This window comes from Fusarium sambucinum, chromosome III, assembly GCF_050947815.1.
Source record: "Fusarium sambucinum isolate potato_lamoka chromosome III, whole genome shotgun sequence".
NCBI classification, from domain to species: domain Eukaryota; kingdom Fungi; phylum Ascomycota; class Sordariomycetes; order Hypocreales; family Nectriaceae; genus Fusarium; species Fusarium sambucinum.
In genome coordinates this window covers 2,522,032-2,542,346 of record NC_139292.1, presented here as the reverse complement: position 1 = coordinate 2,542,346, position 20,315 = coordinate 2,522,032, and the positions used below count along the sequence as shown (strand labels likewise).

Below are 20,315 nucleotides of genomic sequence, written 5' to 3'. Positions count from 1 at the left end.
AGTAGATAGAGATGGATGAGTGGTACAAATAAAAGTGTGATGAGCGTTTCCTTCTTACAATGAAAACACATTCGAGAGTACAGATTCTACAGTGAACAGGCGGGTCGGGACCAATGAGCCCACAAAGGGAAATTGTTGATCAAAGGTTGAGCAAGGAAGAAGATTAAGAATACGATTCTTGTTTTGGTGTTGCGTCTTATGTTGGTCGCGAGCGTCGGAGGAAGCACCGTGCAGGGTGCGCCTGCCAGTGAAGTGAATCAGAGTCACAGCGCGAGTGCCGTAACATTCATCAACCCCACTAAGTTAGCTTTCCTTCTCCTACAAGCACAGCTCACAGCTTTGCAGCAACTCCATTTTGTACAAAAGGATGACAAGAACTCGATAACAAGCCATAAGCTCAAGCTCGTACAGTTGAAACTTATTCGTGTCCTCCAACACTTGTTAATTTGTGCTTTGTTCTGCTATTTGTTCACTTGAGCGAGCACGTGCTTGTGTTTCTCGTTACAGCGCCAATGTCGACGTTTAATGGGATCGTTTCTGAATTCCCAGAAATACGAAGTGAGTTTAACTCATTCCTTTGAATTGTGGAAAGACTAACAAAAGAGCAGTTGATTTCTTCCGTCAGAATGCCGATGCTCAACCACCCTTGGCTTGCTTCCTGAGCCACGTTCACAGTGACCATCTCGCAGGACTGGAGAGTCTACGTTCTCCATTGTGAGCCCCCCTAATCCGTTCAATATCATAGTCTAACTGAAAACAAAAAGTGTGTACTGTTCAGCAGCGACTCGAGAAATTCTTCTACGCCTTGAGAGATACCCATGCAGAATCAACTATGCGAAGGGCGTTCTAGAAGCCAGACAACAAACATTCAAGCATCTTAGCAAAGTTGTGGTACGTGATACTTCATCTATTTGGAATATCATACTGACACTGGTAGAAATCTTTGCCTCTCGAAACACCTACAACTATCGAGCTTCGCCCAGGGCAAGAAATCCAGGTGACGCTCTTTAACGCCAACCATTGTCCTGGGGCTGTCATGTTTCGTAAGGCAGAAGCCGTAATTAACTTCCAAAGTTACTGACTGTGAATAGTGGTAGAAGGTGACGGGAGAGCGATCTTGTACACCGGAGACATTCGAAGTGAACCATGGTTCGTTAATGCGATTTCTCGAAACCCCAACCTTGTGGAATATACATCGGGTCTCAAAATCCTCGATAAGATCTACCTTGACACGTCTTTCACTGAGGATGTTCCGTTTGAGACAAAAGCCTATGGTATAGCCGAGTTGTTAAAGAAGGTTTCAAAGTACCCGAAGGATACCGTCTTTCACTTTCAAGCTTGGACCTACGGCTATGAGGACGTCTGGATTGCACTGTCCAAAGCACTCAAGTCTAAGGTAAGTCAAACATATGCAATTTACGTCAGTTTTGGGTCTAACACCAGTAGATACATGTCGATAACTATAAGCTGCGCATCTACAACTCGCTCAAATCAAAGAACCCAAAGTCACAGTCCGAAGCGAATGTACATTTGACCGCTGAATCGCCAGCTTTAACTGGTCATATGTGTGGCAACACACATCAGCCAGGATGTCTAACTTCAGAGACAAACGTACGCTTACACAGCTGCGAAAGGGGAAGCATGTGTGAAGTGGCGTCAAAACCCACGACTGTGTTGATTCAGCCGATCATCACTCATCTATCTCCAGAAGAGGACTTGGCTGAAGTTGGCGTTGGAGGGGGAGGGGAAGACTTGAAACAGGGGGCCGAACTTGACTTGGACCAAGCTAGTTTAAACGTGCTTTTGATTCTGTCTGTCCTTTACATTAACCTGCTAACCTGAGCTAACTTTTCATAGAGCCCGGTCCTCATCTGCTACTTCGACCGACATGCCAGACATGCTTCGAGAGGGTCTAGAACAGCTAGTCTCGGCAGGCAATAACATACCTCTGGATTGGGACGCTGACACTTTGAGTACGCATTCGGCCAAAGAGGTTATTACTATGCTTGTCAAAAAGTTGAGAAAGAACAGTAAGAACCAGAAGTCAGTCCACGAGGAGGTGTTGCCCAAGACGATCTGCTTCCCGTACTCCAGGCATTCTTCATTGCCAGAGCTATGCCTCTTTATTAAAGCCTTCCAGCCAAAAGATGTATGGCCATGCACCGTCAATACTGCTGAATGGCTCAGAAAAGGTAAGCTATGTGGAAGTACCGCCCTCGACGTGGTTGACGTATATCAGGAATTACTATTGAATCATTGTTTGGGCGATTCTGTTCTGGCATGGACTTTGAACATGATAGAGTCATGCAAGCCCTAGCCGCTAAGCACGCATTGGATAGTCAGAATCAACGACACACTAGTCAAACAACTGTTAACTCAGACCTCGCGCCAAGCTCACCTATCCACGAACCTCAGGATTCTCAAGAACGAAGGCCTGGCAATGTTGAGCCCAGGTTTGTGAGCCCATTACTAGATACCCAAGCGAGCGGTTACCAAGAGGAAACGACTTTCGGCCCAGATCAGCCAGACGATTTAAATGCACTATCTAGGAGTGTATCGGTGCGTAAAACTAGCGACACCCACGTTGCGCAGCTAGGAATCCTCCCACAAGATCTTGACACTGCTTCGGAAGAATTGGCTGGCAATGTACCTGACAACCGACCTCATGCATCTTCCACCAGAAAACGCGACTTCTCCAATGTATCCCAGGATGTACCTGGAGATGGACATCGAAAGGCGAACAACACATCAGGCAGGTCACGCGACTTGAGGATATCAGAAAACTACTCTCTTGCTTGTCAAGAGGCTTATTGGCAAATGATCCGAAATCAGCAGGGGGATACTCCTTGGACCCCCTTGCAGCTGATATCGACCAGTAGCGAGTATACTTCCTTTGAGAAGGAATTATAATCACACGGCGGCTGTAGAATTTCTGAATGTCGCGAAATATTGCAGCTGAAAAGTCTCGAGTTTGAACACATCGAGGCACGCAAAAACAATGGCACATTGAGTCTATAAGATCTATGTATACGCAAGAGCTTCAGCAACTTTTTGTTTAGGCCAATTCAACATCTCGAGGAACATTGGTTGGCCGATTAAACCTTCCTCTATCTTGGCCATAAGTTGTTGGGACCAGCCTCTCACATACCAGAATTTTCTCTCGAGGACTGCCCAATGCACGAGATAATGAGCGAAAAGAAGAAGCGCATGGGGCCTATGTGCGGCAAGATCAAGTAGGACGCCATCATGAACAGAATACAGCCAGAATTGGACGGCACCAGACTCAGTTTGCACCCCGGCGGCAACAAAGAGCCTGACAGAGGTTTCAAGGTCGTCCAAAGCCTGTGCATAATGTTGCAGACCAGTGGCAGGAATATCAGCTTCTTGGAAAGCCCGTAGTCTTCGGAGGGCGGCCCATGTATCTCTAGGTAGAGCCGAGTTATCAAGATTGGGGTATCTGTTTTGAAGGTCAAACTAGTGTCGGTATGGGATTTGAGGGCGGGTGTGTTGTTACCGTTCTGATTCTTTATCAGAATCAAGCATCCAGATCCCGAAGACAACAGGGGCAAACTCAGACCTGACTACACGTCCCAAGACGGGCTCTAGTGTTGTTCTGATGCCCCTTATCAGGCCGGCTACCTCTATGATGTTGGTGATGGGACTCTCAAGCACACGGTTTTCCATACGCATGGGAAGAGTCAGCATGTGCAAGACAACGACTGAGGCGAAACCAAAAACAGGCATCCAATTGGATAAGTCGAAATGCTGAAGATAGCGACGATAACCCTCGGAGCCGAGAGTTTGGTGATAGTCGACCAATGGCAGATAGGCCTTTCGACTGGCAGGAAGCATGTAAGCTTTGTGAGCGGCGGCAATAGCAAGAATTCCATGCATGACGAAAGGATCCTGGTAGCCTAGTCTTGGGATAGCAACTGACCAGACATATGTCAAGTCTTTACGGATTGATAGGCTTTCGGCGGTCACAGTACAATAGTGGTGCATTAACTCGCAATCGCGAGCCCAGAGCTCATGGGGAGGAAAGGGGGCAATTTGGTCAGCGGGACTGGGGTGACTGTGGTCTTGGAAAAGGTGGGGAGAGTCAACATGATGACTATCGAGAGACGAGGGAGTTGAAGGTGTCAAATTTGGTAGACTGGGCGAGTAGGTTTCGCTGGTGCCATCGATGGAAGATGACGAAGATAGACTGCATACCACACCATGCCTTGTACAATGGAAGCAGGAAGGGCGAACTTCATCGCACTATGATGGTTAGTTCTTTGACTGAACTACGAATGGGTCATACATTGCAATTATGAGCACAAAGGAGCAACAGTGGCTTATTATACGAACCTTGACTTTGCGTCGCTTACAGTTCAAGCAGCCTGTGCGAGACTTGGTATGAGTTCTTCGAGAAGCCATTGGTTTACGAGATTGACTTGCAAACCCGCGGGTTCGGATTAGATGGCAATGGAAATGCGAACTATGGTGAAAATAAGAACAAAAGAATGATCAAATCTGAGGATCAGCTTTTCACATGGAACTCTCGGGAGAAAGCAGGGCGATATGGGAGTAGAGCGAGTCCGAACCCGAAGCGAATACTCGTAAACGCGATCCGGTACGCGTACTCGGCTCCGCTAGCCTTGTTCTAGTAAAGATCACACCGTGTAGATCGTGTATTAGACATTTGAGATTGAGGCTCAGCTAGCTCGGTAAGCAATGAGAGGTTCCTTATAGGAAGTTTAGAGCTAATTAGAGATGGATTTGGCTTGGCGAGGCTATGTTCTTTGTGTTTGCCTGAGATGAATACGCGTATAGATATGGTAAGTATTTGGTTGAGTTGAATTTTATAAAGAAGCCATGATAGCGGCTTGAACTGGCCGTCTTTCTCTTCTAGAGTATTTATTGAGCTTTAGCTTTGGCTTTCTTGTTTAGTGCCTTCGATTGGTAGCACTTTGATCTGTTTTTGTCCATTGTTCGTCCTTTATATTCAATCTTTATTGTTCTGCTGTTTAGTTATTCCCGAAACGAACCGAGTCATCGCAGCGATGGACTGCAACCCTGATTATGAAAATGCAACGTGGGCGTTTTACCGATTTGTACCTTCGAAGGAAGCCAACATTGTCTTTGTGGTTCTTTTTGCCATAACAACGCTGTTGCATGTGCTGCAGCTTTGGCGAACTCGAACATGGTACTTGATACCGTTGGTTGTGGGCGGAGTCTGTACGTTGTACCTTTTCTCAGTCGATATGAAGATATATACTAATGCCGTGGCTTTAGGTGAGGTGATCGGATATATCGGACGAGTCCTGAATACGAATGAAGAGCCGGGCTGCTGGACCATGGGCCCGTATATCATGCAGAGTGTCCTGATTCTTATCGCGCCTGCACTGTTTGCAGCCTCGATTTACATGATTCTGGGGAGAATCATTCTCTTGACTGATGGGGAACACCATTCGTTGATTCCACGCAAGTGGCTTACGAAGCTTTTTGTCTTTGGCGATGTGGCATCGTTTATGCTCCAATCATCTGGTATGAAGCAAGTTGAAGGGTTTACCAGGTACAATGCTGATAATTGTTGTAGGTGGCGGTCTTATGGCTGTTGAAGATATGAACAAAATGGGTGAAAAGATTATCATTGGAGGTCTTTTCGTTCAACTCTTCTTCTTTGGCTGTTTCATCATCGTCAGCGCCGTCTTCCACGTACGAATGCTGCGTGCCCCGACACCGAATTCGTCACAAAGTCAAGTCCGATGGCAGACATATCTCGCAACGCTATACATTACAGGCGTTCTAATCTGGGTGCGCAGTCTATTCAGGGTAATTGAGTTTATCGAGGGTAATGACGGACACTTGATGCGCAGCGAAGTATGGGTGTTTGTGTTTGACGGTATGCTGATGCTCCTGGTACTCGTATGGATGAACTGGTTCCATCCTGGTGAGATTGGACTGTTGATTAGAGGAGAGGAAAGTATCACGAATGGACTCGAGTTGATGAAGCTTGGAGGATCTGGGAGGAGAAGCAGAGTTGATACTATGGAGAGTTTAGGGTCTGGCAGTCACCTAAGGGATGTGGAAGAGCGCTAAGGAGGGTACCCCCTGGGCCCTGTCAACTTTAATTCTTAGCGCCGCTCGATAACTGATCCAGTTATCGTCAGCAATAAATGTTTTATCCTGGATCTGAGACATAAAAGTCGTTTCAAAAATAGGCGCGAAGTAACGCCAAGAGATCGGTTACACGACTTCCCTGTCTTTCACTCTATATAGATTTTCTCAGAGATAAAATGGAATGGCCTCGATCGGTTCTGCTGTGCCACCTAAAGAAGTGTTCAGTAATACAGTGATCCTGGTTCCTCTCTAGCCGAGCATGCTAACCAGTACTGGCTTAATCAATATCAGCCCACGGCTTATGCATGCCTCTTGACGCCGTCATATCATCCTCATATGTACACTCATTCTCGGCCTGGAACTAAAAGCAAAGTACATAGTAGATAATGGAGAAAATGTGGCTTGGCTTTGACCGGGGTAGTTTCAACTCGTTATTATTAATGTCTATCTTTCTCTTCTTTCTCTTCTTCCTTCTCCAAATTTCTCAAGCTATTTCTCATATCTAAGCTCCAAATATGACCTCCTTGGGTGATATCTTGGCACAAATCACCTTTACAAGGGTCATAATTTATGGTTTTTTATTTTTACTTATCTCTTTCATTGTCGACTTGTCCACTCAACCTCGATATCCTTCTGATATTCCTGTTCTTGGTCACGACTCCAAGAAATGGTTCTCCAGAATTCGAAATAGCCTTGCCTACTTTACTCAACATCAGGCATGGATTGGTGAAGGCTATGAAAAAGTATTGCATTCTCTCTCTTCTCTCACAAATTGTGAAAAGGTCTCTAATCGCAAATAGTATGGCAAAAATGGCCTGCCTTTTATTGCTCCGTCGCCAATCTCTCGTCCTCCCGATGTCATCCTCCCTAGATCGCAAATACCATGGATGATGAACCAGCCCGATCACATCCTTTCCGCAGCTCACGCCCATGATAAGATCCTACACACAGAGTACAACTTTCTCGGCAAGGAACTTCTCAAGGATACCTTTGCGCAACGCGTTATGCACAAGTATCTAGCTCGGCATCTATCATCGCTAGTCCCAGCTGTTCAGGACGAGGTCAACAGTTCTGTCAGGGATGCTGTCGAGACACTAATCAAAGCAGCCGCTGACAAGGATGCCGGTAATGTCGATGACCAAGGCTTCACAAAACTCAACATATGGGAGCTATGGCTAGCTATCGTTCCTCGAGTTACGAATCGTCTTCTTGTGGGCGAAACAATATGCCATGATCCAGTCTTTATACAGTCCATGGTGCGCTTCACAGATGACGTTGTCCGGAATAGCTTTTTGCTACACGCTTTCCCCCAAGTTCTTCACCCTATTGTCGGCCGTCTCATCACCATCCCGAACTACCTTCACTGGCGTGCGGCTACACGTCGTGTACTGCCAACCATCGAACAGCGCTTGAAAGACATGCGACGCAAAGAATCCAGTGATCCTGAGATGAAGAGCTGGACACCTCCAGAGGATTATATAACGTGGCATATTCGCCTTGCCATGGCAGAAGGAAACTCGTTTGAGCTCAATCCATATGTCATCTCTAAGCGTCTTCTGCCTATAAACTTTGCGGCTATTCACACAACTGTCCTCACTGGCCAGTCTTGGATGTTGGATCTCTGGTCCCTCCCAGCCTCTGAACGCGCTCTTGATACAATCCGGGATGAGCTCGAGGCGAACAAGCCGACAGAGGGTCACTGGACAAAACAAAATCTTGGCTCCCTCATGCGACTCGACTCATCATTTCGCGAATCCCAGCGCCTAAGTAACTTCGCAGCAAATCTCGTTGAACGACAAGTTATTGCGCCTGGGGGCCTTCATAACCCTGATTACGGGTGGACGCTACCACGTGGTGCTTTCGTCACTGTTAATCTGCAAGGGACGCACCATGATGAGGATATTTACAAAGACGCCATGAAATATTTTCCGTGGCGGTATTCGAATCCTAGGGAAGCCTGGGAGATGAAATCGGCCCAAGAGAAGAAAGAAAATGAGGAGGAAGGGAAGAGAATAAGAGGTTTAGGGATGGTGACTACTAGTGATATCCACTTGGCGTTTGGTCATGGTCGGCATGCATGGTAAGTCTTGTTTCATTGATAAATCCCATGGTGGCATGCTAATACATATAGTCCGGGACGCTTCTTTGTTGCGCATGAGCTGAAGCTCATCGGGGCTGCATTGCTTCTTGACTACAATATCAAGACGATCGAGGAACGACCAAAGGCACAATGGATGGGGGCAACTATTATTCCTCCCTTGGATGCATGCATTGAAATTCGATCGAAATAAATAAGTCACTGGCATTGTTATGATGGTCTCTTTAGCTGTATCCTCCGTGGGCCTCGCCGTCGTTCAGAGCCACCCCATTCTTCTTATCTTCCATCAACCTTGTCAACGCTTTTACCAGGCTGTCGACAGCTGCCTCTGACGTCTGATGATGGAACACAAGTCTCGCCATTGGGAATACCGTAATATTCTCCTTTGCACAATACTCGACAAATGCTGCGGGTGGGATGCCGGCGGCTTCAATATCAGGCAGGATCATGTTGGTCTGCACAGGAAGCACAAACTTGTACCCAACCGCTTCAAGTCTCACCGCAGCTTCCTTAGTCATCCTATGCACCGATGGGAACCTTGGAATGCTGTACTCTAGAGCTGCCAGAGCTGCCGCCGCCATCATTCCTGGCTGTCGAGTGCCTCCTCCCAACATCTTCCTGAACCACTTGGTCCGCTCGATGAAGGGCTTCTTGCCGAGGATCACACTACCCATCGGGGCGCCGATGCCCTTGGCGAGACAGATGGAGATACTATCGAAGCATGCTGCGTACGCCTTGAGATCAACGCCTTCTCCGAGCACGCCGTCGAAGATACGGGCACCGTCAAGATGCATGGCAATGGGTTTCTGGCCTTCTGGAACTGGGAATGAGCGGACATAGTTCGAGATTTCTTGTGCATCCGCAAGTGGTAGAATTGTTCCAGAGAGGGTATTCTCCAGAGACACAACTCTGGTAGGTGGGAAGTGGACTGCAATGGTCAGCTTTCTGTTAGACATGTCACGAGGAAGGGGATAACATACTATTCCCATCAGCAATAATATTCTTCTTAACGTCTTCTAACGTCAAATGAACTCCATTCTTAGCATGGATAGTCGTAGCACTCGCCTGAGAAATAACAGGCAAAGCCCCAGACTCCCAGCAATGCACATGCGCACGATGATCAAGAAGAACACTGTGCGGTGGCTGTGTGAGATGCGTCCTTAGGCAAATCTGGTTTCCCTGGGTACCTGAGATGGCCCACAGAGCAGCTTCCATGCCCGTCATCTCTACGAGACGTGCTTCCAGAGCCTTGACGGAAGGGTCGCCTTCTGGGTCGTAGATGTCATCGTTGACAGATGCTTCGAGGATGGCAGTCATCATCTCCTCGATAGGGACGGTGACAACATCGGAGCGGAAGTCCCGAGATGCCTTCTCCCGGCTGGCATGGAGCTTGGATTGGACTTTGGGTGTGAAGAGAGATTCGGGGGTTTCTACGAGGCTGGGCATTGTGAAGGTTTTGTAGTGATGGTTGAGTGATGAGTGGTTTGTAGCTTTCGCAGGGGCATGCTCGAGTCTTATATACACTTGCTAAGGTCATTGTATTTATATATACATATATATGAACCCCGCATCTATGAGGGGAAACATATTCATTTGCGTCTGGTCTGTTATCTCGTGGTGTATGTTCATTCGATCATGAATAGTTTCCCGCGGGGAGTTGCTAGCTTTGATGCTACTGTATGAGCCGGGCTAGGAGGCTTGCATGGTGTTGTGGATCTAGGCTAAGTTAACCAGATACGAATAGGTAAGGTTCTAAGTATATTGTTTGATAGCGATTCCTCAATATGAAAAAGCACCTCTGTTGATGAACTTGATAGGCAATACTGTACACGAGACAAAATGTTGTCGTGAAGATGTTTGAGTTGGTTCTTGATAGCCATGGTCATAACTCCAACTTCCATAGAGCCCTTGGTCCTCATGCTTTGATCTGCATAGACGTGCATGATAGATAGACAGTTCGGATAGCTAAAAGCGAAGAATCTCCACATTCACCTCCGCGGCCAACTTGGTCGTTTCCCGCGGTTGCGAGGGTTCAATATCCGATATGGTTATACACACAGCTTTCATCTGCTTCATCACGAATGGACAGCTAGAAATGATGATCGAAACATGAAAAGAAAAATGTACAAGATGGTACTTTTATTCTATTATCAACAAAGCCGTCATCCTTTAAGTCAGATGTCCAGACTCAATCACGCTCAAAATCTCCATAACTACAGGTCAAAGCCCAATCCGTCCGTGTTGCCCAAAAACATACCACCTTGCTGTCCTTCTTTTAACAAAGCACTGATATCAACTCTTCCGCCCGTGATATATCTCTCGCTCACACCTAGATTCACTCTCCTGCTCAACTCCTCTCTCAGCTGAGCCTTGAGTGCACCCATCTCTGCTTTGGTGAGCTGCTTGGCTGTTTGCTCCTTTCTTCTTCGTCCACCACCGCGACCACCCTTACCACCGCTGGCGTTGATTTCCTCGAGGTCATCAGAGTCATATTCCACACCGAGCTCATCGGCAGCATTGCGCAGCCATGTATCGTCGCTGTGGGCCTTTTCCTTGGCAAGTATTGTATCGGCAATCTTTTTGGCCAAGTCCACACGAGGCTTAAGACGCGATGCCGCTTTGCGATCAATAAGGAGAGTCTGTATGAAATGCTCCCTTTTAGTACCCGCGCCGCGCTCGGCATGAACCTTGCTTGCGAGACGACGTGTGGGAAGAACCTCTTCAGGAGCGCAAAGGATCACACTAATACCGCTAGACTCTCCACGAGCTGTACGACCGGATCGATGGATGTAAGTGTCCGCAGATCGGGGGACATGGTAATGCAAGACTTGGTCAACCTCCTTGATATCAAGACCACGTGCAGCAACATCGGTAGCAATAAGGATAGAGTTGCGGGAAGCAGTGAAGCGTTCGAGAGACCGATGACGCGCTTTTTGTGCCATTTGAGAGTGCAGGGGAAGAGCTGTGAGGTTAAGGTTCGTAAGAAGAGGTGTAAGACGGCGAACAGCAGAGATGGAATTGGTAAAGACCAGAGTGCGGCGGCCAGGGTTAAGAATGAGAACCGTGTAAAGGTAGAGATCCTGTAATTCGTTAGTATCATTAGGTTGTGTATACGTGCTGTAGACTCACCTTTTCCATAGCACCACACTCAATAAGTCCCTCCTTTAGACCATCGGCCATCTGACTGACAGGATTGACATCGATGAATTTGGGCTCGCCCCTGAACTTGAGGCACTTCATCAGATAAGCCATCTTCTCGTCGTCATTTCCTGCAGATTTGCCCTTGCCAGCCAGCTTAGTCTGAAGGTCCTTGTCGAAAGTAGCTGAAAAGACAAGTGTCTGTCGTGCGCTACCCTCATCATCCTCGTCTTCTTCGTCTTCCTCGTCTTCACTTTCGGCGTCATCACCAGGGCTCTTTCCATCGAGAGCACCAATGATATCCTCAGCTTCCTTGAATTGTCCAACCTTGAAAAGTCGATCCGCCTCATCAACAACAAGGAACTTGATCTTGGCAAACTTGCTTTGCAGAGCTCGGTCACCACTAAGAACCTCCCAAAGACGACCGGGCGTACCAATAACAATATCGGCCTTCTCCAGCTGTCGTTGCTGCTTTAGAATACTGAGACCACCCGTCACAACACACACGTATGGTGCGCTAGGAAGGCCGTCGCAGAGCGCCTTGAGATGGTCTCCAAGCTGCTTGGCCAATTCTCGGGTGGGAGATAGCACCAAAGACATGGGGTCCGTTCTCTCGACACCCTGCTCCTGCATCTCTAACCACCGCTCCACCATGGGAATACCGAATGCGAGAGTCTTTCCGGAACCTGTTTGCGCCTTGCCGATAACGTCATGGCCAGCCACAATCTCGGGAATCGTCCTCTTCTGAATCTTGGTCGGCTTCATGAACTCGAGTTTTGCGATGGCAGAGATGATTTGGGGTGACAGGTTCAGAGAAACCCAGGCCGCCATGTCGACGTCTTGGTCTGCGTAGTCGTTCCCATCGGCCAGCGCGCCGAACGTGTTGCCCCCGCGTGCAGAGGACTTTTGTACGCCTTGCGCGGCCTTGACCAGCTGCTCGTCTTGTTTGTTGCCGGCACCGTTCTTCCCATCCAGTCTGTTCTTGTTTTGTTTTTGTTTCTGCTTTTTGTTCCTTTCCTGGTCTGCTTTTTCTTGCCCTTCTTTTGGCTCATTCTTGCCCTTATTCTTCCCTTGAGGTTTCTTGTTCTCAGCGCCAGCTTGATCACTGCCAACTTCGCCGGAATCGATATCCCCGACCTCCACAGCGTCGTCACCAAACCCTTCAAAAGATTGATCGCCATCGACAACTTCTTGTTGGGGGTCGATTATGTTGCTCTTGTTCTTGTCGCCAGACACCAAGAATTGCACTCGGCTACCATCCTTGACAATGTCCACACCCTCGATGATCTCGAGTCCACCAAAGTCTTCTCCGACTGAGGCCCAGGAAAGCGCACCGGGTTCGACGGCACGGCGCGACTCCTTTCCGCTCTTCTTCTTGGAGCTTGAAGGTTTGGGTGTGTTCTTCGATCGTTTCGTGGCGGGACCGTTCGCGATGGGGAGCTTGCGCTTTTTTGATGGAGGAACCATTTGAGTAAGAAGAAGTCGCCCCTGTCAAAGGCGATCGCAGTTTCCTATTTTGTCGTCTTTAGTCGTAGGGAGGTCGCTTGAATGCCGTGTTTTTCTTCGTCGAGTTGACCTTGAAATCTGTAAGAAAGTCCCCAATTTTTTCGTTGATACTTTTTTGTCTTATCGTTATCGGCAAAAGTTGATGCCGATCCACCGACCTCCACCTGGTGAGCCAATGTCCTATGAACCGAGTTGTGTTCTTATCAGGAGATACTTATACTTTGCCCATGTCTCACAAATTATATCATATGCAATATTTGATGCAAATATGTGGTTGATGGCCACGCAGCCATTATCCCTATTTAATATATTATATACCGCAAGACACTCAGACTGTTATCAGTTTTCATAGACAAATGCAAATCATTTCGTACAATTTTAAACCAAGGAAATGTTTCTCTTTTTCCGTTTAGGAACCCAAAGAAAGTATGTAAACACATAATACTGTGACACTCTCCATACAGTCATCCATTCTCTCATCCCATGCATTCACCTTCCATGCCATAATAACAAATAATTACACGCGTTTTGTTTGTGTTGTACGCCTCGAATAACCCAGTTCCATACGGAATATGCCAAACCCGTTAATCTATTAATGCGCTCCTCGAGCACGCTTGGCCCCTCCACCAACCTCAGAATCACCTCGGGGACGCTTGTTGCCAGGTTGGAAGTCATTAGCACCCGGATTCATTCCACCACGGCCACCACCGCGTCCTCCTCGACCTCCGCGACCAGCATGGCCATGTCCGCCCTCTTGAGTGCCACTGGCTCCACGTTGGCCTGGAGGTACATAGGCCCCGCCTCTTCCACGTCCACCACCACCACCACGAGGCATAGGGATGCCGGATCGTGCTGGTTGTTGACCTTGCTGCTGGCCCTGCTGCTGGCCCTGCTGCTGGCCTTGCTGCTGGCCTTGCTGCTGGCCTTGCTGCTGGCCTTGCTGTTGGCCTTGCTGTTGACCCTGCGGTGTCTGTTGTTGCTGCTGTTGAGCCTGGGCTTGAGGTTGACCATCCTTAGTAGCGGGGGCCGCACCACCTCCATTCTTAGCAGCGAAAGGGTTCGGAGCAGAAGCCGAAGAGGCATTTGTAGAGGCAGCGAAGGGATTATTGCTCTTAGGAGGAGGAATTCCACTCGCCGCCGGAGCTGCAGCCTGTCCAGGCTTGGCTTCTGTTGTAGGTGGTGCACCTGCTGGTGTTGTCGTCGGTGCTGCTTGAGTGCCCTTGGTTGCAGGTGTTGCAGGCGTTGGGGGCAACCCGGCTGCCGAGCCTTGCTTAGCAGGGGCCGGCTTAGCTACAGCAGGGGGAGGAGGTGCCTGCGCTGTCTTGGCCACTTCCCAAACTTCAACGACGGGTTTCTGAGGTGTCTCAGAAGCCGCCTTCTCGACAACGTTGATCTTTGCAGCAGCCGCTCTCAGCTTGTTCTCGGCCATGTTAATTCTCAACGTAGACTTCTTTGATTCCATAAGCTGGGCCTGATCCCGAGCTGATGAAATCTTGGATTCGTACTCGTTCTTCAGTGACGATTCTAACTCTGCCTTCACCTTAGAGCTTTCAATCTCAAGCTTCTTTTTGATATTAGCGGCAACAATGTTCTTAACCGTAGGATTAGTTGCAAGGAATTGTCGAATGCCGGCATCATCAAGCTGGGACATATCAATCGGCCCAGCAGATGCCGGCGTTGGAGGCACGGCGGGAGCTTCAGTTTTAGCAGGCGTCGCAGGAGGCTGCTGCTCCGTTGCTTCGGGTTTGGGAGCATCTGTTGTGGGTTTGGCATTAGGGTTTTCAGCCAGCCAGATTTGCTTCTCTTGCTTGAACTGGAGCTCCAGGTCCGCGTTCCTCTTCTTGAACTCGTCTTCCATGCGTTGCCTGCTCTCCTTAAGCTTGGCGTTCAAGGTGTCCCGCATTCTGTCGGAACGCTCCTTGATTGTAGTTTGAATCTTGGCCTCAACTTCATTAGCCTTCTGTTCGAACTCGGCTGCCTTAGCTTCAGCTGCCGCTGCCCTCTCCTGGAGGGCCTTCTTCTCCTCGTCTGTAATACCAGCGCCAGGTTGCTCGGTGGTTTGAGCGACGATCTCGGGAGCAGTCTGTGCAGACGGTGTGACGGTGTTGGCTGCCTCTTCAAGCTTCCTAGCCACCTCATCTCGCTCAGAGATAGCTGACTGCAGCTCACCACGGAGAGTCTCAAGTTGATGCTCAGCACTCTGCTTCTGTCCGTTGATACTGTCAAGCTCATTGCGAAGATCAGCCAGCTGCTTTTCGAGTTGAGCGACAATCTCAGAGGAGCTCGAGGCTTCGTTTGACTGGGCAGTGTTCGGTGCAGACTGGATGGTCTGTGCCTGTTGTCGTAACTGCTCAACCTCCGTTTGGAAGTTCTGAATCTGTTGCTCCAGCTCAGTCTTTTGGTTTCGAGACTCGTCCGCCTCCTTCTTGATTCCCTCGACCTCAGCGTTGACCTTGTCCAAGCTCTCTTGAATTTGAGTGGCGCGCTGAATAGCCTCATTCTTCTCTCCGGTAAGCTTCCTCGACCGCTCCTTGGCCTGTTCAATAATCCTTGCGCGAATGGTGGCCCAGTTATTTTGCTCGGTCTCAAAATTGGCCTCGACCTCTGCGAGCTTAGCCTTTAAGGGCTCTTCACCCTGCTTGAGTGTATCTCGCTCAGCCTCCAGCTCGGTGATCTTCTCCTTAAGCTGCTCCATCTCGGCAGGGTCGGCTCGTTGATATTTGGTCAAGATGCCCTCAGTGCGCTTCTGCCATCGGTCACGGTCCTCCTGGATTTGCTTAATCTCATCCTCCAAGAACGACTTCTGAGTCTTGAGTGTGTCGATCTCTGCTTCTAGCGGGTGGATTCGAGCCTCCATCTCCTCAATTCTCTGGTTCTTTTCGCCAATTTGGTCCTTGAGTTTTTGGTTCTCGTTTCGCAGCGTCATACTACTCTCGCGGTAAATGTTCAACTCATTCAGCTTCTCCATGAGGTCTTGATGTGTCATAGATGTCCTGCCACTCTGAGCAGCCTGTGTGCGCTCTTGATCGAGCTTAAGACGTGCCTCGTCCAGCTGGGATTGGGTATACTCGAGCTGTTGCTGAAGTCGCTTGGATTCCTGAGCCTTGAGATCATACTGAACCTCGAGAATTTCCTTCTCGCGTCGTAGGTAACTGTTTAGTTCACGCAGGCCTTCGGTAGCATCTCCCAAAGGAACAGGCGACATTCTTTCATCCTCCTCATCATCTCCACTTCGCTTCTGCTGAAGCGCCGTGACCTGTGCAGTCAAAGCCTCCAGTTGCTGGTGAAGGATCTTGTTCTGTGAGTTCACATCTTCCCGTCGAGTCTTGACCTCCGCCATCTCCTGCTCCAATTGTTGTCGGCGGTCCTCCCAAGAGCTTTCGCTTTGAGCGAGGGTTACCTTGGCAGAGTCTGCCTCGGACTTGAGAGACGCCGCCTCGCTCTTGAGGGCGTTGTACTCGGCTCGCAATTGTTGCACGAGCTTAGCAGCCTCGGCATGTTTGACAAGTTCCTGCTCGTAATCCTGTTGAGCCTTGGAAGCGATCTCGGCCTGGGAACGGAGATCCTGCTGATGGTAGCGAGTGGCCTCCAAGTGCCTGGCGCTCTCGTCCTTGAGACGGCTCACCTCCTCTTGCAGGATCGCCTTCTCGTCCTCGTATCGTCGTGCGATCTCGCCCTGAGAATCACGAAGGCTAGAAAGTTCGGTGTTAGATCGAGACAATTCAGCAGATAGATCCTCGGCGCGCTCAGTAATCTCCTTAATCTTGGCATCCTTCTCCTCAATAAGTGCTTCCAACTCTTGACGGTACTGCTCCTGCGATCCTCGCAAATCTTCAAGGGCTTCTTCATTAGCCTGGCTAAGTTCCTTGAACTGATCAGCCTGTGCCTTCGCGTTTTCAAGGTGTGTGTTGGCCATGTCCAGATCTCGCTTGAGGTCGGAGATCTCGACATTGAGGTCCTGAATCTCGTTCTGAAGTTGCTGTTGCTGTTCGCCAACCTCCATAGTGCCAGGTCGGGGGGTAGGTCGAGGTTGAAGTCGTCCGGCACGATCCTCAGCATTGCGCAACTCGACAGTCAACTCATCAACGCGAGCTTGCAGATGATCCCTGCTGGTCTTAACAGCGACGTGCTCCTCACGAATCTGGCTCAAACTAGTCATAAGCTCGTCAATTCGCTTCTGTGACTCCTTCGACTCGTACTCCTTCCTAAGCTGCAATTTCTTTGTTTCTTCCGACTCGTAGTTTAGCTTCCTCTGGACGTCGCTTAGTTGCTGCTCCAGGCTTTCAATCTTGGCCTGTGCTTTGCGTCGCGTCTCCGAGTCGGCCATATTGCGCTCATTCTCGAGCGATTGCTGGGTTGCGAGCAAGTTGTTAAGGCGATTCTTCTCCTCAATCAAGTTCTCGTTGTCCTTGCTCAGCCTGTCCTGGATATCCTTCCAAAGCTTTTTCTCTGCCTTGAGATTGGCAGTCTCATTGCGAACACTGTCAAGTAGCCCCTTGGCTTCAATTAGCTCCTCGGCAACCTGCTGCGTGCGAATATCCTGCTTAGCAGCCGTCTCAGACAGAATCTGACTTCGCTTCTGAAGCTCGTGATTCTCGCCTTGGAGGGCGACAAAGTTGGTATGCAGCATCTCGCGTCTCTCAGATTCAAGTCGAGCCTCGGCTTGAAGCTTGACCTTGTCAGTCTGAAGGCCGTTTCGTTCAGCTGACAATGAATCGATTTGGTCGCGCAAGTCCTTGCGGACTCCATCCTGGGCGTCACGATAGTTGTCGTATTCGGATTGAAGCTTGCGGATGGCTTCGTTGAGAGCCTCGGTCTGCTCAGTTGCCTCGATACTAGCCAAAGGCAAACGTTCACCGCCAGCAATCGAGTTGCGCATCATAGACGCATCATCTCCGTTCAAACCTCGCTGTTGCAAGAGTCGTCGGAACATGTCTCGCTCAGTCTTGTAGCTATCCATAGTCTTCTTGATTGACCTTGTCTCATCAGTCATGTGAGCCAGCTCTTGCTGGAGCTTCTCGACCATGTCGTGATCTTGTTTAGCCTGGTGTTTTTCTGCGAGTGCCTCCTCACTCTCAAGTTGGTCAGCAAGCTCCCGGGTAATACGAAGAAGCTCCTCATTCTTGGATTGCAAGGACTGGATGCCTTTGAAGACGACCAACTTCTGGGTGATGAACTGGTGAGTATCGGACATGTCGGATATGGCCTCCTCGGAAATCTCTCCCTTCTGTAGTTGCTGAAGACGGTAAGTCTCCTCGTCAGTGAGCTGGTCCATCCCCTTCTCCATGGCGTGGATCTGGAACAAGAGCATGTTGATCTGAGTACCCAGGTCACGTAGTTGAGTGCGCAGGATCTTGGACTCAGACTGTGCGGTTGCAAGTGCTCCTTCGGCCTTTCTCGCCGCCTTCTTAGCGTCATCACGCTCCTTGTAGCTGTCTTGCGAAAGCTCTGACATACGAGTAATCTCTTCTCGGAGCTGGTCAGCTTCAGCATGGAGCTCTTGCATTTCAGGCGCCTTCGCCTCCAAAGCAGACATCATGTTGTCCAGCTCCTCAGACAGTTGCTGGTTACGACGTCTTTCAGTAGCCAGCTGACCCTTGACTTGATACAGCTGATCAAGAGCCTGTGTGGCAGTGATCGCGCCCTTGGCTCGAATAGACCCGGGGGTCGCGAAAGGAGAGGAGGGTCGCATAAGAGAACCGTTAGGACGGGGGGTCTGTGGCGCAGATTCGGCTGGCAGGGGTGCGTGCTGTTCGGCTCGCACTTGAAGCTCGTCAATTTCGGCCTGGAGTTGATTGATTCGTTCCTCCAACTGCGAAGAGTTCTCCCGCTCTTGCTCAAGCTCGACTCGAACACGTCGGAGTTCATTTTCGTAGTTGTCTCGGAGCCGCTCTTTCTCGGCCTCGAGATCACGCACTCGCTCTTGGTGTTTCTTGCTCAACTGGTCGGACATCTCAACCAGCCGCCTCTGGTCCTCAAGCTCGTGCTTGTAACTCTCGATCGCTTGTGCGTGGGTTCCCTCCTGTTTCTGGAGTTTCACTAAAGCTTCATCTGCTTTGGACTGCATGGCGTCGAGTCGCTCGCGGAGCTGCTGTTCAGTTCGCTTCAGAGCATCCATCTGGGATTGGATGTCTTCATTTTGTCGTTGTAGTTCAGCGATGCGGGCACCCTTCTCCTTTCGATACTTAAGGCTCTCCTCACTCTTGGTTTTTAGTTCATTCTCGAGCCATTCGCTGTTCTTTCGGGCAAGGTCGAGCTGCTGCTGAAGTGATTCTTCTCGGTACTTGGCACTGCTAAGCTGACCTCGCGCATTTTGCTCTGATTGCTGTAGAGCGGTAATCTCGCGGGAGAGCTCGACGTTGCGCTGATGCTGCTTTGTAAGCTCTTCGGTAATAGTCTGGTCCCGTTTGTTGTTTGATTCGATGATGCTCAAGTTGGTTCGGTTCGATGACTGGAGGGTCTCAATCTTATCATTGAGAGCCTTGACCTCGGCATCGTAGTCGGACTTCTTAGCTTTGAAGACTTGAAGCTCGTTCTCAACTGACTGGCGCTTGGTTTCTGTGTGGAAAAAGCAATGTCAACAATCATGCAACTCCACTCCACGCCTCACCGACACATACCTTCATTCTTCAATTGCTGCCTAGCCTCTTCAACATCCTTCAGGGCCTTGTCCACGGTAGCTTTGGAGGATTGCGATCGCGTTTCGTTGCTGCGCACCGCGTTCTCTAGCAGAATGTCGGTTTCAAGCTTTCCGGCATACAGAGCGTCAAACTCGTGCGCTCTGTCTGCGACAGCCTGCAAGATGATGTTTACGAGTTCAACGGTTGGCTCAGTCGTCAGGGACGCGACAACAGGTTGATCAAGGCCAAGGTGGCCTGCGACGTAGCCGATGTCCACGTTTGCGGCCGCCATGGTCGTGGTCGGATCAGATCGATAGCGCGATACTCGTCATTCCCGTAGCTGCGCGCTCGAAGGGAAAAAAACAAGCGTTAAGATAGGTTTGACGTAAAATTTCGCTCCCTTTGTATCTCCAATATTGACGAATGAATGTGAGACGTTGATAAAAGAATCCCCGACAAAGGAAATGGAGGCTTTGATTGTTGTTAGAGGGTCCGGGAAATTTGGAGCTTCAAAGCTGAATCCGACACGCTACCTTTGTTTGCTACCAGGAAAGAAGCAACGCGCACGGACCCACTGCAGGAGCTTGCTGCGTTGTGCGGCGCCAACATTAATCCGGAAGCCTCCAAATTACCCTATACCTGGAACCTAAAGCAGGAGAGCTAGCACAGCACAAAGTCAACGCCATTTTTCAACGTTCATGTTATCCCTTTATACAAGAGTTAACAGAAAAATACAGCATCGTATCAAGTTCTTATTGCGGACGATCAAAACCTTTGTCAGAAATTATCTCAATAATTGTTTACCAGTCATCATCCAATTGAAAGCCATCTTCCACAGCTTGAACTAT

At 49.3% G+C, this 20,315-nt stretch overlaps 7 protein-coding genes across 7 annotated transcripts; 3 read left to right on the top strand and 4 right to left on the bottom strand.

The window, feature by feature from the left end:
• Nucleotides 1-512: 512 nt before the first annotated feature.
• On the top strand, nucleotides 513-2,910 carry FSST1_011024 (beta-lactamase-like protein; the record flags this gene model as incomplete). Its single annotated transcript, XM_083234116.1, has 8 exons — nucleotides 513-558; nucleotides 609-714; nucleotides 765-891; nucleotides 938-1,043; nucleotides 1,092-1,396; nucleotides 1,447-1,811; nucleotides 1,858-2,192; nucleotides 2,240-2,910. The coding sequence occupies 8 exons, from the start codon at nucleotides 513-515 to the stop codon at nucleotides 2,908-2,910; spliced, it is 2,061 nt and encodes a 686-aa protein (XP_083080720.1).
• Nucleotides 2,911-3,021: 111 nt separating this feature from the next.
• Nucleotides 3,022-4,419, bottom strand: FSST1_011023 (Zn(II)2Cys6 transcription factor domain-containing protein; the record flags this gene model as incomplete). The annotated part of the gene is made up of 3 exons (XM_083234115.1): nucleotides 3,022-3,457; nucleotides 3,515-4,260; nucleotides 4,351-4,419. The coding sequence occupies 3 exons, from the start codon at nucleotides 4,417-4,419 to the stop codon at nucleotides 3,022-3,024; spliced, it is 1,251 nt and encodes a 416-aa protein (XP_083080719.1).
• Nucleotides 4,420-5,045: 626 nt separating this feature from the next.
• FSST1_011022 (RTA1 like protein-domain-containing protein) lies at nucleotides 5,046-6,084 on the top strand (the record flags this gene model as incomplete). The annotated part of the gene is made up of 3 exons (XM_083234114.1): nucleotides 5,046-5,220; nucleotides 5,278-5,529; nucleotides 5,582-6,084. The coding sequence occupies 3 exons, from the start codon at nucleotides 5,046-5,048 to the stop codon at nucleotides 6,082-6,084; spliced, it is 930 nt and encodes a 309-aa protein (XP_083080718.1).
• Nucleotides 6,085-6,620: 536 nt separating this feature from the next.
• On the top strand, nucleotides 6,621-8,396 carry FSST1_011021 (cytochrome P450; the record flags this gene model as incomplete). The annotated part of the gene is made up of 3 exons (XM_083234112.1): nucleotides 6,621-6,848; nucleotides 6,906-8,185; nucleotides 8,237-8,396. 3 exons carry the CDS (start codon nucleotides 6,621-6,623, stop codon nucleotides 8,394-8,396), a joined length of 1,668 nt encoding a protein of 555 aa, XP_083080717.1.
• Nucleotides 8,397-8,427: 31 nt separating this feature from the next.
• FSST1_011020 (pyridoxal phosphate-dependent transferase) lies at nucleotides 8,428-9,649 on the bottom strand (the record flags this gene model as incomplete). The annotated part of the gene is made up of 2 exons (XM_083234111.1): nucleotides 8,428-9,131; nucleotides 9,184-9,649. 2 exons carry the CDS (start codon nucleotides 9,647-9,649, stop codon nucleotides 8,428-8,430), a joined length of 1,170 nt encoding a protein of 389 aa, XP_083080716.1.
• A 723-nt stretch (nucleotides 9,650-10,372) lies between these two features.
• On the bottom strand, nucleotides 10,373-12,808 carry FSST1_011019 (ATP-dependent RNA helicase; the record flags this gene model as incomplete). The annotated part of the gene is made up of 2 exons (XM_083223733.1): nucleotides 10,417-11,283; nucleotides 11,333-12,808. The coding sequence occupies 2 exons, from the start codon at nucleotides 12,806-12,808 to the stop codon at nucleotides 10,417-10,419; spliced, it is 2,343 nt and encodes a 780-aa protein (XP_083080715.1).
• Nucleotides 12,809-13,439: 631 nt separating this feature from the next.
• Nucleotides 13,440-19,759, bottom strand: FSST1_011018 (uncharacterized protein; the record flags this gene model as incomplete). Its single annotated transcript, XM_083234110.1, has 2 exons — nucleotides 13,440-19,405; nucleotides 19,468-19,759. The coding sequence occupies 2 exons, from the start codon at nucleotides 19,757-19,759 to the stop codon at nucleotides 13,440-13,442; spliced, it is 6,258 nt and encodes a 2,085-aa protein (XP_083080714.1).
• Between the last annotated feature and the right edge of the window lie 556 nt (nucleotides 19,760-20,315).